This window comes from Maniola hyperantus, chromosome 7 (genome assembly GCF_902806685.2).
Source record: "Maniola hyperantus chromosome 7, iAphHyp1.2, whole genome shotgun sequence".
In the NCBI taxonomy this organism is placed as follows: Eukaryota; Metazoa; Arthropoda; class Insecta; order Lepidoptera; family Nymphalidae; genus Maniola; species Maniola hyperantus.
In genome coordinates, this window is record NC_048542.1 from 8,637,747 (window position 1) to 8,654,298 (window position 16,552).

The 16,552-nt window shown below is 38.4% G+C and overlaps 1 protein-coding gene and 1 non-coding gene across 4 annotated transcripts in view; one reads left to right on the forward strand and one right to left on the reverse strand.

Annotated features, from left to right (window-relative positions):
- Positions 1–13,901, forward strand: part of Nox (NADPH oxidase) — a 50,639-nt gene extending 36,738 nt beyond the window's left edge. For 2 of the 3 annotated variants that reach the window (XM_069499597.1, XM_069499598.1), the window contains exons 3-20: positions 480–591; positions 791–888; positions 1,336–1,456; positions 1,580–1,730; positions 2,205–2,415; positions 3,038–3,264; positions 3,961–4,149; positions 4,767–4,960; positions 5,306–5,442; positions 6,087–6,271; positions 7,649–7,754; positions 8,234–8,385; positions 8,918–9,029; positions 9,474–9,676; positions 10,159–10,298; positions 11,051–11,260; positions 11,704–11,901; positions 12,059–13,901. In XM_069499597.1, the coding sequence (XP_069355698.1) occupies positions 480–591; positions 791–888; positions 1,336–1,456; positions 1,580–1,730; positions 2,205–2,415; positions 3,038–3,264; positions 3,961–4,149; positions 4,767–4,960; positions 5,306–5,442; positions 6,087–6,271; positions 7,649–7,754; positions 8,234–8,385; positions 8,918–9,029; positions 9,474–9,676; positions 10,159–10,298; positions 11,051–11,260; positions 11,704–11,901; positions 12,059–12,256 (2,944 nt within the window). In that variant the 3' untranslated portion in view covers positions 12,257–13,901. The remainder of the gene's footprint in view (positions 1–479; positions 592–790; positions 889–1,335; positions 1,457–1,579; positions 1,731–2,204; positions 2,416–3,037; positions 3,265–3,960; positions 4,150–4,766; positions 4,961–5,305; positions 5,443–6,086; positions 6,272–7,648; positions 7,755–8,233; positions 8,386–8,917; positions 9,030–9,473; positions 9,677–10,158; positions 10,299–11,050; positions 11,261–11,703; positions 11,902–12,058) is intronic. The other variant, XM_069499599.1, reaches the window with a different exon arrangement.
- Positions 13,902–14,786: 885 nt separating this feature from the next.
- LOC117984140 (small nucleolar RNA U3) lies at positions 14,787–14,989 on the reverse strand. Its single transcript, XR_004673780.1, has one exon. It is a non-coding gene; the product is annotated as a small nucleolar RNA U3 (small nucleolar RNA).
- Between the last annotated feature and the right edge of the window lie 1,563 nt (positions 14,990–16,552).

A 16,552-nucleotide genomic window follows, 5' to 3' on the forward strand; every position in this document is an offset into this window, starting at 1 on the left:
CTTCGAATAAACAAAACCAATAGATTACTAATGTATACTCATGGTATTTCTCCAAGGTTTTTTATGACAGGTTTTTGCCAAATAAGAAACTGAAACTGAAACTTTGAAAAAGATGATTGTGAAACCACGTCTACGTCTGTTCAATAATCCTTTCAATATTATCATAACATCTACAATACCTATTAAGGTAAACCAGAAATTTAATGCAATCATAATTGAAGTTTCAAAATATAGTAGACTAGACAGTTTTTTATTTATTGTGAGATATTAAGAAACAGAGCTGGAAGCTGGAACGCGCTTGCCTAGATTCTAGAAGATGCGTATTCACTTTTGCCTTGAAGATATTCAAAGGGATATATTATTATCAAGGAAGAGCCTTGATTATGGCACAATAACTAAGAATGATGGATTACAAAGCACTAACTATTCTATAATCACTTAAGCAGACTATTATAATTCTACATGACGTATTTTTTCAGAGAAGATAAACAACTAGACTTCGTGGAGCAAGTAGAAAGCGTGGCGTACGTGCTTTGCGGAGATGGAGTGATCACACTTGATACATTCCAGCTAATCTTGAAAAATAAAGTGGTAAGTAAATACATATTACATTTAGCAGGAAGAATAGTAATTAGAAAGTAAATAACTGAACATAAAAATTCAACGCATCAAATAGTCTTACAAATAAACACATTCGCCACATATTCAGAGTGCAGTAGAAGCCTGGCGCCACTAAGCAAGAGAATTTTATATTAATTAACACTGAGCAGTGAACTGAATAAATTTTCAGGTTACCAATAAACTTTTGCGAGTGGTGGACAGTGACGGCGACGGGTACGCTACCGCGGATGAAATTATGGAGTTCCTCTCCACACTTTCTAGCTCAAGGTATACAAGCAGACAAAAGTATTGACTAATAATGATTACCTGATTATTTTTAAAAGTATGTATAATCCGTCTTCTTTTCGAAAGGTCGGGGTTCGATCCCGGGCACGCACCACTAACTTTTCGAGTTATTATGCGTTATTAAACCAATTCAATATGACTTGCTTTAACGGTGAAGGAAAACATCGTGAGGAAACCTGCCGCCTCAGAGTTCTCCATAATGTTTTCAAAGGTGTGTGAAGTCTGCCAATCTGCACTTGGCCAGCGTGGTAGACTATGGCCATAACCCTCACTCTGGGAGGAGACCTGTGCTAATGTATAATAGAAGTTATGATATTTAAAATTGCCAATTTAGATTCTGCGCAGTTCAGCCATAATTTTTTTAAATGCAGATGCAATGAATATTTTTTTAAATATTATTAGCTTTAACCCATATTTTTACTATTTTAGGCCACGAATGGGCATCGACAAGCTAAGCGTGGATCGCCTAGAACAACTCTTCAGACAGACTGTAGGTGATCAAAAGGAGATCACAAGGGAGCAATTTCAAAAAATCGTTGTCTCTAAAAATGTAAATATTTTTCTTCTACTTCTAGCTTCTCTTAAGTTATATAGTTCCCTAAGTTATATCACCTTTTCAAAATTTCAAGTTATAATGCAGGTACTTGTTATTATATGTCTTTGTGTTTTTCAGCCTTTTTTCACTGAACGAGTGTTTCAAATCTTCGATGAAGATAACTCCGGAACAATATCGCATCACGAGTTCATTGCTGCCGTGAACAGGTTTGGACGACAAACCCCAGAAGACAAAATTCGATTTCTCTTCAAAGTTTATGACTTGGACGGTACGTACGAGTATCTGTGTACGCATATAATATTATCAAGAAACAAAATTACACTTTGTATTTCACTGGTGACTGGTGAGACGTGTTCACGCCATTAAAAAATTTGCTTCATGTGTCGAAAACTGCACGTAGCGTTTGACGCCACTTTGATACTATTCGACTCTGGAAAGACGGCAAGTCTGATGAAAATGCTTCCACAAAATAGTTCAATACAAACTTTCGCGACAAAATAACAACTTTGCATAACAAATAACTACTTATTGTTAATTTGCGATACGCAGGACATCGCCCGCGTAGAATATATTTTGTATTACCGAGACTGTTACTGTGGGACTAAGATATTTTCTAAATAAAGAATACAGAGCCCAAGATTCATCTCCAAGAGGCAATCTATCTTTAACAAGGTAACAGACAGATAGGTACATTTTCGCATCCATAATATCAGAAGTAAGACAAAGTAAGAATTGTTTCCAGGCGATGGTCTAATCCAACACCGTGAATTGCAACACGTGATGCGTGCATGCATGGAAGAAAATGGCATGCAGTTTTCAGACGAACAGCTGTTGGATCTAACCAGTGCGATGTTTGAGGATGCTGATACGGAACAACGGGGTGCCATCACTTACGAGGCTCTGAGAGACCAGTTGAACAAGCACGGGGGGTTGTTGGAAAACCTGTCTATAAGGTATCTTATACTGTAAATTCGTACAGTACGCGGCAGAATATAATATTGTACATCGACCTTTAGAAAGAGATAGTGGTTTCGTAGAGCGTTGTCTCTGTCGTTGAGACTGACAAAACGTCACATAGGTATAGGTGTCAGAGACAACGCTCTAAAAGCCGAAATCTCATTCTAAAGGTCGATGTATACATATATATTTCAAGTGACCACAACCAATTTAGCGCGTGTTAAAAACATGGAGTTGGGCGGAGTGGAGTGGAGCGGACCGTGAATTGGCCAATCGCAGTGCTCGAAATCTCCACTCCGCATCAGTGAAAACTGTGTAAGTTGAGCGGCCCAGAGCTGAGCAGACTTTCAAATAAAATACATGAATAGGTACGCGGCCCCTAGCCTGACAGTTGAGCAGGCTGTGGTGCCGAGCGAAGGGCAAGAACCGGAGGGTAGCGTCCGTAGCGATATGGTGCGGCGCGGCGGGTAGGGTAGAAAAAGACTGATCGGAACACGGCTTAATGCAGCTCTAGTCTGCTCAGCTCAGCTCTGCTCCACGACGCCCCGCTCCGCTACAGTTGAATCGCACCCTTATTAATTTTTGTGGTCAACAGTGATAAAATTTTGTCTGTTCCAGTATAGACCGATGGTTGGTACCACCAAATCCGAAACCAGAACCAAAAACTCTTCGATACCGTTTATTAAAAATGAAGCCTTATCAACTCTCTTTACCTTACTTCAAGAATAACTATGTCTATCTCAGCTACCTATTCCTCTTCTTCATGGTGAATTTAGGACTGTTTGTGGCGAGGATTGTGGAGTATCGAGAATCGAATATCTTTGTTATATTTGCTAGAGCTTGTGGTGAGTAATATTGAGATCTTTTCCCCAGTATTTTTCAAATGGGCTACAGATTGGCTATGTATGAAAATTTTATCTACCTTTCATTTTTATGGTATCATGAATTACATTTCCTCCCTCGTATATTAATTTTGTTTATTGATTCAGTAATTACATTGTCATTCGTTATAGTTTGCCACCCACTATTTCACCATGCCCTAAAAAATTTACCTACCGTACCTGACTCATCTTATGTCTACCTCGTACGAGAGCCAATTCATAAATCTCTTATAGAAATCATCTAATTGGGGAAATTCAGATTTTATACACTTGTCAGCGACGGTATAATACTTCAGTAATGATGATGAAGAACTTGGGGAAGGTAGTAAAACAATTGATTGTTTTACAAAAGGAAAAGGTGACTGACTGACTGACTGATCTATCAACGCACATTTCAAACTACTGGACGGATCGGGCTGAAATTTGTCATGCATATAGCTATTATTAAATTAAATTTATTGGATATTATGACGTAGGCATACGCTAAGAAAGGATTTTTGGAAATTCAACCCCTAAAAGGGTGAAATAGGGGTTTGAAATTTTTGTAGTCCACGCTGCCAAAGTCGCAAGCATAAGCTAGTTAAGTTATAATAATTTATCTAAGACCTTTCAACAACAATTTTGAATATTCATTTTAAAAGTCACACTTGAACATTGCAGGTCAGTGTCTAAACTTCAACTGCACCTGGGTACTCGTGCTCATGCTCCGACGCTGTATCACCGCATTACGCGAACGCGGATTTGGTTCCGTTCTGCCGCTGGACTATCACATATATTTGCACAAGCTGACTGGTGTACTAATTGTGCTGTTCAGCATTTGGCACACGGCAATGCATTTGAGTAACTTCAGTAAGTATCTCTAGATCCTGATTCTCTATCATATTGATATCTTAAACTTCTCGCAATAGCATTTTTGTCATACACCAAACTAAATTGATTGTAGGTAAAGTGTTTTGACCCTCGTAATGGCTTAGATTAGTAGTTTTATAAGTTTTTTTAAGGTTCCGTACCTCAAAAGAAAAAAGGATTATAGGAGCACTTCGTTGTCTATCTGTCCATCTGTCGTGTCTGTCAAGAAAACCTATAGGTTACTTCCTGTTGAGCTAGAATCATAAAATTTGGCAGGTAGGTAGGTCTCATAGCAGACCTACTTACATGCCAAATAATACCTATAAGGGGAAAAATCTGAAAACTGATTTATCGTGCAAAATGTCGAAAATAATACCTGAGTACGGAACCCTCGGTACGCGAGTCTGAATCGCATTGGCCATTTTTTGGCATTGCAGTCATAATTGATATGCATTCGGTTTTTTTTTAATAAGAATTCTAATCTTTTGCTTTATCTCTTATTACTTTCTCTATTTAATTAATTACGGTCCCATAATTTAATATCATAGCGCTGCAAACACTATGAATCTTTGGAAATTATTTACGTTTCGCCAAAGCATAATCTTTTTGCTTTGCAGGTCTGATCGTAGTGAATGATCCAATACTAAACGCAAACAACTACACTGTATTTGAATGGGTGTGTACCACTCGACCGGGGTTGTTTGGCCTCTGTGCTGGGTGTGCCAACCCCACTGGCATAGCATTATGTGTGGCACTGTTTGTACTCGGCCTGTCTTCTAGACCTGCGCTCAGAAAAGGAGGATGCTTTGAGGTAAGAACCCACTTATTTATTTTTTGTTTTCGATGTCTCAGACTGCGATCTTACCTGGTACCTAATGTAGGTAGGTACTTAGTCAAAAATGGAAGCGGACTAACTTGCAAAGTGTATGTTAGTACTTAGTGAACCCCTAAACATCCTATTTAGAAATTAAAGTTTGCAAAATGATTCAATCTGGAATCGAAGTCACTTCCTACTTCTAGATTCTCCCTACGTTTAAGACTATCTCTGTACCAGGGAAGTGTCAGATTTTATTATTATTCTTCTTACCTACGACGTACCTAATTTGCATTTACGTAATAATCACCTGTTCTCATCAATTTTTTGTATAATTTTCAGGTCTTCTATTTTGTCCATCTTCTCTACGTCCCCTTCTGGATCCTGTTGATTCTTCACGCGCCAAATTTTTGGAAATGGTTCATTGTACCGGGCACTATCTATATTATTGAGCGTATCTTGAGACTGGCTTGGATGAGGTATTTCTTTCTTTATTCTGATCTAATCCTACATACAGAAGTAGCTGCACGAGCTGCACTAAATATTATTTAACTAAGTAACAAAGTTTGAGTAATTGTATATAACCATTGTGATACCAGTCACGCTTCTATGTATGGATACTACAATTAGGTATTTTTATTTGTCTTGTTCGTATGCTGTCGTTCCGTCGATATTTTTAACAGATTTTTCGACTACTGTTAGTTCATCGTAACTTGACGCGTTAGAATATTATGTTGGCACCATTGCAAATCACACAATAATAGAATCTAAGGAATAAAGCAAACAAAGCAATGGTGCCAGTATATTATTCTCACGCGTCAAGTTACGATGAACGGACAATACTTTCAACTGTACGATAAAGTTAAAGTTTTGTAGTATCATAGCACCAACGACAACGAGCATCTCTGATGACAGCATATGGTAGGACAGCCAAATTTTGACCCATTTGCTTTGTTTTCATGACTTCTTTAAAAAAAAATTTAAAACTGCCTGGTGATAGAGATGGAAGGTGGGCAATTGGCATTGAACTCCCTACGTATTGTTTTCAGCAAAAAGTTTCAGTCCTTTTTAGTGTACAAAAAAGGGTTGAAACTAAAACAGTTTTTTATTTTTAACTTATAAGGTCAGAACTTGGAAAAACATACATAGCATCAGGAATATTACTGCCTTCACGAGTGACACATTTGGTGATCAAGCGGCCACCTTTGTTCGAGTTCCACGCTGGCGACTATGTGTTCGTTAACATTCCTGCCATTGCGATCTACGAGTGGCATCCTTTCACTATCAGCAGTGCACCAGACCAGGAAGGTAAGGGGAAACGATACATAGTCATGATCAACCTATCGCCGGCTCACTGCAGAGTAGTCTCCTCTCAGAGTGAGAAAGGTTTTGCCTCTAATCTGTGGGTTTGGCCATAGTCTACCAGTGGTCTACTACGCTGGCCATGTGCGGATTGGTAGACTTCGTACACCTTTGAGAAGATTATGGAGAACTCTCAGGCATGCAGGTTTCCTCACGATGTTTTCCTTCACCGTTGAAGCAAGTGATATTTAGTTACTTAAAACGCACATAACTCCGAATAGTTAGAGGTGCGTGCCCGGGATCGAACTGCCGACATCCAATTAGGAGACGGACGACGATATCTTACCTACAGCACAAGTAAAGGAAAAAATCTGCAAACCGTAAATTTGTGGTTACATTATAAGATATTTTGTATTTCTGAAATAATTGGTTTAAATACTAAATCACATCAAGTTGCTATCCGTCATTATAATTTGTTGAGCCAATTCTCCTATGCGCTTTATATGTTGGGTAAAACGGTTGATGTTTCGACACTATTAACGGTTTACCATGGATATGTCGCCTCACTGTTGAGATATTGCATTATATTCTGGGGTAATTCTACAGAAAAAGAGGCTGCATTCAAAGCGCAAAAGAAATGTTTAAGGGCAATATTTAGTTTAAAAATGACGGACAGTTGTAAACCCTATTTTAAGAAATATAATATTTTGACCATGCCATGTATATATATTTATGAGACTATCATTTTTATTAAACAAAACTTGAATTTATATGAAAACTTCAATAGTAAAAGGCATGTGCTTAAACTGCGGCACCCTCCTAGTAGAACCGCTCATTTCTCCAAAAGTTTTTTTGCCACTGGGCCACTCTTGTATAATCACTTGCCCAAATATATAATTGAGACGCGAGAACTTCCTTTATTTAAGATAAAATTGAAAAAACTATTGTTAGAAAAGACATATTACTCGATTAATGATTACCTTGTAGAGAAATTTTAGTTTTATTTTAATTTTTGACATTTGTAACATTATCATTTAAATTTGTATTTTTTGTGACTAAGTATTTAATTTGACTAATCAAAACTATGTACACGTTGTTCGGTATATCATAAGTCACAACATATTGCATGCTAATAGGCAGAATTTGGCTGTACCTTTTTGTTTTGTAATATCTGCACTGTTTACCCATATTCGCAATAAAGAAATTTGAATTTGAATTTGAATTTGAATTTTGAATTTGTTTTTATTTGGTTTGAGATTTCTTTAACGATAGTGCGGAAACCTTCGCCCGCAAAATATGTCTGTAGTCTTCGCGTGACCACAGAATATATAATAGTACTGACGTAATGTGACTCGCTCTTGACTGGTTTTTTGTAATTAATAGATTACATTTGGCTTCACATCCGAGGCGTGGGCGAGTGGACCAATCGCCTGTACGCCTACTTCGAAGAGGAACAGGAACGACTGCACGGCAACGAGGTTATACACGAGTGAGCCACATAATATTCACCTGCTTAAACCAATATGGGGTATTTATGGATAGGTCTACAAAAATGATATTGAGGTTTCTTTTATCATTTTTTTCTAAACTGAATAGTTTTCGCGAGAGACACTTCCAAAGTGGTAAAATGGCCCCCCCCCCCCCCCTGTAACTTCTAAAATAACAGAATAATAAAACTAAAAAAAATATAATGATGTACATTACCATGCAAACTTCCACCGAAAATTGGTTTGAACGAGATCTAGTAAGTAGTTTTTGATTTATCGTACAAAATGTCGATAAAATGGGATTGTAGTACGGAACCCTCAGTGCGCGAGTCTGATTCGCACTTGGCCAGTTTTTTCTTACTCATGAGATAAAAGAACGTAACATTCCTAGGTACTTACATAATTTTTTTTTAATTACTTATCTCGTTTGGCAAGATTTTTCCTTAGGTAACTGGAAAGTTTATGTTTGTTGAATTTTCAGGAAGGTGACCCGCAGCGCTTCAGGTCAGAGCAACAAAAGCAAACGGAAGGGTTCCGCAGGCAGCGCGAAGAAACGATCCGTCGACTTCTCTCCTGTTGCATACACCAACGAGGCCTTCACTATTGATGAAGAAACTGATAATGGATTTGGTGGTATGAATCACACAAATATTATAAAGGCGAAAGTTTGTATGTGTGTGTGTGATGTGTGTATGTTTGTTACTCGTTCACGCAAAAACTGCTAGACGAATTTTGCTGAAATTGCGTTGAGATAGCTTATACCCTGACAAAACACATTAGGCTACTTTTTATCCCGGAAGTGGGATTAAAAAACCTATATCCATGCGGACGAAGTCGCGGGTCTAGTGACCCATTAAACACTATCGTATGATTATTTTATTGGGTGTTCTTCCAAGTGCGAGTCGAAATTGCCCTATCCCTTCCAAGTTAGCTCGTTTTCTACTTAGACTGCATGCATCATTACTTTCCAGTTGGAAGTGAAATCGTAGTCAAGAGCTAAATTGTCATAAAAAATCTTTATTCTAAAAAACTGTTCATATTTAAAGTGGCAACAAAATTCTCCCTTCTTAATTTGGTTTAAAAAGGGAGAATTTACTTGTAAAGGTTGTAAAATTTGTTATATCTACTTATAAGTATTTACAAGTGTCTACTTTTCCTTCCATAGTATTATCACCACCTTCACGACTGCTTCGATCTCCATTTCTGTCTCCCCTGAAGTTTTTAGAGAAATCTCGATCGATGCCTGACGTACGAAATAACACTAAGAAGACACCAACGTAAGTAAATAAGTAGTTATTGTAAGAAAGAAAAGACGCTACCCAGATAGAAATTCCCAATTTATTTATCGAACACTTATTACATATTATTTAGGTACCAGTCAAAGGCCAAAACTCGTTTAGCACCTTAATGATCGAGTCCGCTTGCACTGCACGGCACGGTTGTGCGCACATTTGAGTGTTTGTGTGTCGTGTTTATAGGAAAAAGTCATAAGTGCGACTGGTTTTTGATGCAATAGTTTTGCGGAATTGCTACTCGAATTCTGAGGCTGACCGTACATTGAAAGTTTGCCGGCTCTTTTTAAGTAGTAGACCCTGCCTTCCAAAGCGGTGCAGTAGTCCGGTGTGACGAATCTTTCTTAAATCTTGACATATCCTGTAAGCTATAAGTTTCTTTCTTCATTCTTTCTAAGACTTTCTAAATATTTTTGAACTTGACCTCAGGCTGAACGAATACCACCGCTGGGAGTCCACGCGCAGTTTCTCAACGTATGAAATACGTCGAGCGCGTAAGCTTACCGGCGCGCATCCGCAGACGCGCGCGCTCGCACACAGCTTCCGATACATGCGCACGAAGCCTACCATCATCGCTTGTAAACCGCCCAGTGGGGAGAGGAGGCGGTCCAACGAGAGTATACTGAGCATCGGTGAATAACATAAGTCCAAAATTAATTAATCTTATAGAGACAAAAATAATTAATATAGTGACAAATTAACACCCTACCACCTACCAAGCGATTTAGCGTTACGGTACGATGCCATGTAGAAACCGATAAGGCGTACCTATGGGATTAATAAAAAACTGCCGCACCTCTTCCAAGCTAGCCCGCTTCCATCTTAGACTGCAACAACCCAGGGCCGACTTAAGCATATTCGGCGACGGGGTGCGAAAGATAGCCTGCGAACATTTGTTTGGATCATAATGGCTCCAACAACAACATCCAAACAAACGTTACTCTCAGTGTTGGGGACAATAAGTACGCAGATAAACTTTCAGCTTATAAAATAACGAAGGTCTGGCACGCGCTGGCTCTTAGTCCAAAAAGTTGATATATGCATTTAAAGTAAGTTTTCTGGGCAATACTTACAATAATTTCTTAAGTTATAACTTACATTTTTTAATTTTCAGCAAGACGTCGTTTATCAAAAAGCCTGTCTTCAGAACGCGACATGGAAACGACGGACAAGCCTTGTATCAATGTTGAGTCTCCATCCGAGTGCACCAGCAGTGACGTATCAGATAATTATGCTGTGGGGAAACCGTTAGAGGTATGCAGAATTACAATCAAATTCTTTTTACAGCTACGGAATCTGTTTGTTTCTGTTTTACTTCAAGATTAGGAACCAACCATGCTCATGATTTTTGCAAGTTTAGAACATCAGTGCCAGGTTACTTGCTTGTCGGTCTTCTACGGGATTATTTCGGAGAATATCCTGAGGAACTATTCTACCTAGTTCCTTCCTCGCCATGTTATTATCGGACCGGTGCAGGTCTGCACTACAAGGTTCGATAGTAACCCCCTGTACTCAGCAGTCCTGCATAGTCGAAATTCCAGGACTCGTACAACCCGATTTTGCTTCCTCGTTTCTAATACGCACTGCGAGTATGAAACCTTTTGGCTTCCTAAAGTTTATTTTCCCTGCTAGCTAAAGTATTAGGTAGTATTTAAAAAAAAGTAACTCGGCAACTTGTAAGCATGGCGCGATTCATCTTAGACTTCATTATACTCTTTTAACATCGACACGCCTACACGGCCATTCTGACCATGCGCTAGTACGCATCCATACCTACGCACCATACCCATATAGTTACGCACAAACAATTTCCAATCGTCAGAACATCCGCTCGTCCATCCTGATGATCAGCACAAGCACACAAACCACATATTCTAAAGCATGCACCTATTTTTTTGGTTTGATTGCAATCAAGCGTCAGCCTATATAATTAAAAAAAGTTTTAGACCAGGATAATGTGCACTATGTAGACATACGTTCATCTTCCTGTGAATGTAATATTACAGATTTTTCTGGATGGTCCATACGGCGCAGCATCTTCCCACATCTTCAGAGCCCAACACGCTGCTCTCATAGCCGCCGGCATAGGAGTTACTCCCTTCGCGTCCATCCTTCAGTCCATAATGTACCGCTATTGGAGCAACAGAGCTACCTGCCCTAAGTGCAGTCACACATTCGCCACTAAATTACCACAGAACAGCATGAGCTTGAGAAAGGTATTTTTTTTCTAACTAATAATAATATACCCCTAATATTCCCTTTATAGAACCTGTGATAGCACAGCAGTTAGGAAAGCTGTGATAGCCTAGTGGTTAGGACGTGCGGATTGGCAGATTTCACACACATTTATTTTTTATTTTTTTATTGAACCAACAAAAGAATCATACAAAAAAAATTACATTATTGAAATCCTAGATGCTAAGTTATTATATAACTCAAATTATATTATTAACCTTTGAGAATGCAGGTTTCCTAATGATGTTTTTCTTCACCGTTAAAGCAAGTGATATTGTATAATGCTCGGGATCGAACCCTCGACCTCCCAAGTAGGAGGCGGACGTCTTAGAGCCACCAGACTATCACGGCTTGTGACAAGGCTTTATTATGGGAAAAATTATTTGTTTTTCATGGGTTATATTGATGATTTTTTTGTTTGCAGGTGGACTTCTTCTGGATCAACCGCGAGCAACGTTCCTTCGAATGGTTTGTGTCACTCTTGTCACAGCTCGAGATAGAGCAGGCAGAAGCCGGCGGCGAGAGGTTCCTTGAGATGCACATGTACATCACCAGCGCTTTGCAGAGGAGCGATATGAAGGCGGTCGGGTTGCAACTTGCGCTAGACTTGCTGCATGAAAAAGTAAGTTAAGTAGTTTCCTATTGTAACTTCTAGAATCTATGGTAGCCTAGTGATTAAGAGCTAGGCCTCTACTAGGCATACCTAGCTGGTAAGAGTGGATTTGCTTACAGCGTGTTGTGCGGTTCAGATCTAAGGATGACTTATTTATTATTTTCAGGAAAAGCGTGACTTAATAACAGGGCTGAAGACGCGAACGAACGCCGGACGTCCAAACTGGGATAAAGTATTTCAACGTCTTCAGGAACAGAACAAGGGAAAAGTTACGGTGTTCTACTGCGGACCGCCACAACTAGCGAGGATTCTACGAGTTAAATGCGACCAGTTCGGGTTCAACTTTAGAAAGGAAGTCTTTTAATGGAGACAGGCCAAGGCGTGATACCTGGCTGTATAGCATCAAGAAACATAATCGTGTTGTTAATTTATTAAAATCTTGTGCGTTGTACAACAGCCGGCAAGAAATATTGTACATCGACCTTTAGAACGAGATTTCGGCTTCGTAGACGTTTGTCACGTCACGGCTATGTGACGTTTTGTCGGTATCAACGACAGAGACAAAACTAACGAAACCGTTATCTCTTTCTAAAGGTATTCAATATTTTCTGCCGCGTACTGTACGGCATGAGTTAGCTTAAGTGATAATAATTAATAGGTACTTCGTGCAATAATGGACTCGGAAGTCACGAGTATCGTTTATTATTAATTTATAGCTACAAACCTGCGAAACGCTTCTCTTTTTTATGAAAAAATATATTATTGTACGGCATCACATTTTTGCATGATGTGAAAAATAAAAATAAACCTCTTAATCACGAATAAGCGCTATTTAAGTACGGGTCCACGTCATGCCGTGATAAAATAAAATCAATCAAGACACACGGCTAGTGTGTACAAGCCAAGTTCTATTTAAGCCACCTGAGTGCCATTCTACATAAATTCTTATTTGCCTAAGAAGTTGTTTACAGCAATAAGAAGAATAACTTAATTATTTATTAAAATACTTATATTAATTTATTTGGTAGTTAATTAAATACTTAATTCTCAGTACCTAATATTATAAAAAAAATGTCATCCGTTATTTACATAAAATTTTATGGTAAGAATAAAATGTGATCTAAGGAAGATTCTTCCTGTAATTAATCAGATTGTATAATTTAATTTTATCACGCAAAATACTGAACGTTGCTTTTTCACTCGCGTACCTTAATCATAGTATTATTCCCTCAAAGGTAATTTTGTCACACTAGTCTTCATGAATCATGTTTTTAGGGTTCCGTACCTCAAAAGGAAAAACGGAATCCTTATAGGATCACTTTGCTGTCTGTCTGTCTGTCCGTCTGTCTGTCTGTCAAGAAACCTACAGGGTACCGTGCTTCCCGTTGACCTAGAATCATGGAATTTGGCAGGTTGGTAGATCTTATAGCTGACATTTGGGGAAATATCTGAAAACCGTGAATTTAGGGTTAGATCACACAAAAAAAATTAAATTGTGGTCATGAACTAATAATTAGTATTTTCAACTTTCAAAGTGAGATAACTATATCAAATGGGGGTATCATATGAAAGGTCTTCACCTGTACATTCTACAACAGATTTTTATATATTTTTATGAATCATAGTTTTTGAATTATCGTGCAAAATGTCTAAAAACTGTAGTACGGAACCCTCATTGCGCGAGCCTGACTCGCACTTGGCCGGTTTTTTTCTTTATCTACACGAATTCTACACTAAAAGCCAGATTCGACGCCTTTCCATGACACATACCTATTTATTTCATAATAAGAAATTTTACCTTTCTATCAAGTTGGTTTTGTAAGATAAATAATTATTAAGCGATATTGTAATATTTTGTACTCATTAGATCTAAAGTTATTGTGATCTTTTTATTTCAAAGTTACCGGCAATGTGTTCGTAGCCTAAAGAAGTATTTATTTTTGTATGTTTATTTTCTTTGTTTAATAATGTCGAGAGTTTATGAAATAAACTGCGATTGTTATCATTGATTGTTTCTTTTTATTCTTTTAAGTACTAGTCAGGTAGTCACACAGCAGTTCCTGTATCTGGCGGTGTTTTGTGTAGGTGCCTACCTACCTAGATATTTTTACCTCATCTAGTCTTTGATTTATTTTTAGCATTGAAATCAATAGTTTTAATGTTGAATTAATATAAAGCTTATGTATCAAGGAAATCTAAATTAATTCACATAGGTACGTTTCAATATAGAAACACATACCTATTATTATTATACTGACCTATCCGTATTATGTAATTATCACGTCACACATTACGTCAAGCGACGCGTAGGTAACTCGCTATCTGTCATACGCGATGATTCGCGGAAATACGCAAGTCTATAACCTTGCCACCAACCTTGCAGCCAAGGTTCCAGCCAAGGTGGCGTCCTTTGCCAAGGTAAAAACCTTGGAAGAAGGACACGGCCTTGTATCAAGGACGCCCTTGAAATTGAAGGTTTGCATGAAAAATCAATGTTATATTTTTGGGTATAGTTTCCCAAATTAAAGTAACGTCATCGTCCCATAGTAACAGTGAGTCATTGTGTTTCTTATAAATTATATTAACATTAGATACGTCATAATGATATTAATCGCCTTCTCGACCTGTCGCGAATCTTTATTATTATTTGTTGTTATAGCGGCAACAGAAATACACATTTTAAGAAATTTTCAACTCTACCTAACGGTTCATAAGATACAGTCCGCTGGCAGACAAGACGGACGGATGAACAGCGGAGGCCTATTAATAGGGTCCCGTTAATTCACTCCCTTCGGGTACGGAAGTTTAAAAATTTATATGCTGATTTAACTAAAGTATGTACTTTCAATAGTTACTAGAATGTATTATAATTTAATATAAAAGGGGTTCAAAAAGCCACTCAGAAAGCGACAGCGACCCACGCCCCTCTCCGAAGGGAGGAGTGAACGATCATCGAGGACTGACGGTTTCCACCATCGTCCGCCTCACGCTCAGGTCGCCGCGCCACGTCTCATCATCGTGACCTGTAACGGGCTCACGCAATGTGTGTGTCTCGTTAAGAGCTTACTATAGAAATGATCCTATGAAGTAAGGTCTTGTCAAAACTGGCTGATCCAGCTAGGGTCATGATTCGGGAAACAATCTCAATAGCGCCATATTAATACGATAATAAAGCATAAAGCGACATCTAACGGAGTGGCGCTAAACTGCTACCAAATTGCGCGAGCGAACAATTGTTAGGTTCAGCTACGATGTACGAGTACATATTAAAGTTAAGTGAATAGCCACGCTATTGCAATTTTATTAGCGCTGTTGTGCCAAATAGCGCTTGACTGGCGCGAATTTTACCTTCGGAAAAGTAGGAAAGGCATTCCGAACCAGTGGTAGATGCATCCGACGATTCAAAAGTAGGTACCTACCTACTTGTGAAAATTTACTTCAATAAAAAATATTTTCATTTTCATTTTCATTTTATCTATCTATGTTTTGTAGTACCTATCGGCAGTCTATCAAAGAGCTATAAGTAGGTATATCTGACATCTTGCTGGAGAGAGATCAATCGCGCACCAACGGTTTTGCGTGTTCTCCGAGGTACGGGATATAACACCGCCAACTTCCCAACTCCGGGCTGCTACAAAGAATTTCTTGAATGAAAACCCCAATATTTTTTTTAGCCCAACCCTGAAAATCCTGGAACCCGGGACCTCATGATTCGTTGCCGAACTATACCAACGAGGTTTAATGAAACTTTATCCAAATATTTAGAAAGAAGAAACAGATACCCAGAAGGTAGTTAGGTAAGTTTCTTGCTTATCACATGTAGGTCTATCTATATTCCTTCACTGATAAGGTTAAGTATCGTACCTACCCAAGTGGAGAACTTATGTCCATGCTACCAATCTATTTAGAATAATAATATGGGACATAGGTATATATTATACACAAACAGACTACAATAATCTATAGAAGTCAAAGGATTTCTAAAAATCTCGTGAAGCATCATTGTTTTTCTGGGATAAAACATATCCTATGCCCATCTCCAGATGGACGAGACCACAGACAGCTTGCTATCTATGTCAAACTTCATCAAAATCGGTTTAGCAGTTTAGGCGTGAAAAAGTGACACCATTTCACGGCTTGTATCTTTTATCCGTCTCCAGGATGATGAAATTTGACATAGATAACTTACTATGCCTTTGTCGAATTTCATCAAAATCGGTTTAGCAGTTGAGGCGTGAAAAAAACACCATTTCACGGCTAGTATCCTTTATCCGTCTCCAGGATGACTATCTTTGTCAAATTTCATCAAAATCGGCTTAGCGGTTGAGACGTGAAAAGTAACACCTTTTCACGGCTAGTATCCTCTGTCCGTCTTCAGGATGATGAAAATATGACACAGATAACTTGCTTGCCTTTGTAAAAATTTATCAAAACCGGTTTTGCGATTGAGACGTGAAAATTTTGCATCTTTTCATTGCTTGTATCTATCCTCTAGCTGTGCTAGAATAGCTTGTTATTTCATCAAAGTTGTTTAAGCGGACCGATAGAGAGATAGCAAGAAACATTTTTGTTTCTTCACCGGGACTTCATATTCGCGCAAAGTTGTAAACTAATCTTAATTTACATATTGCTGATTAGGTGTAATATAATGCATCTACCA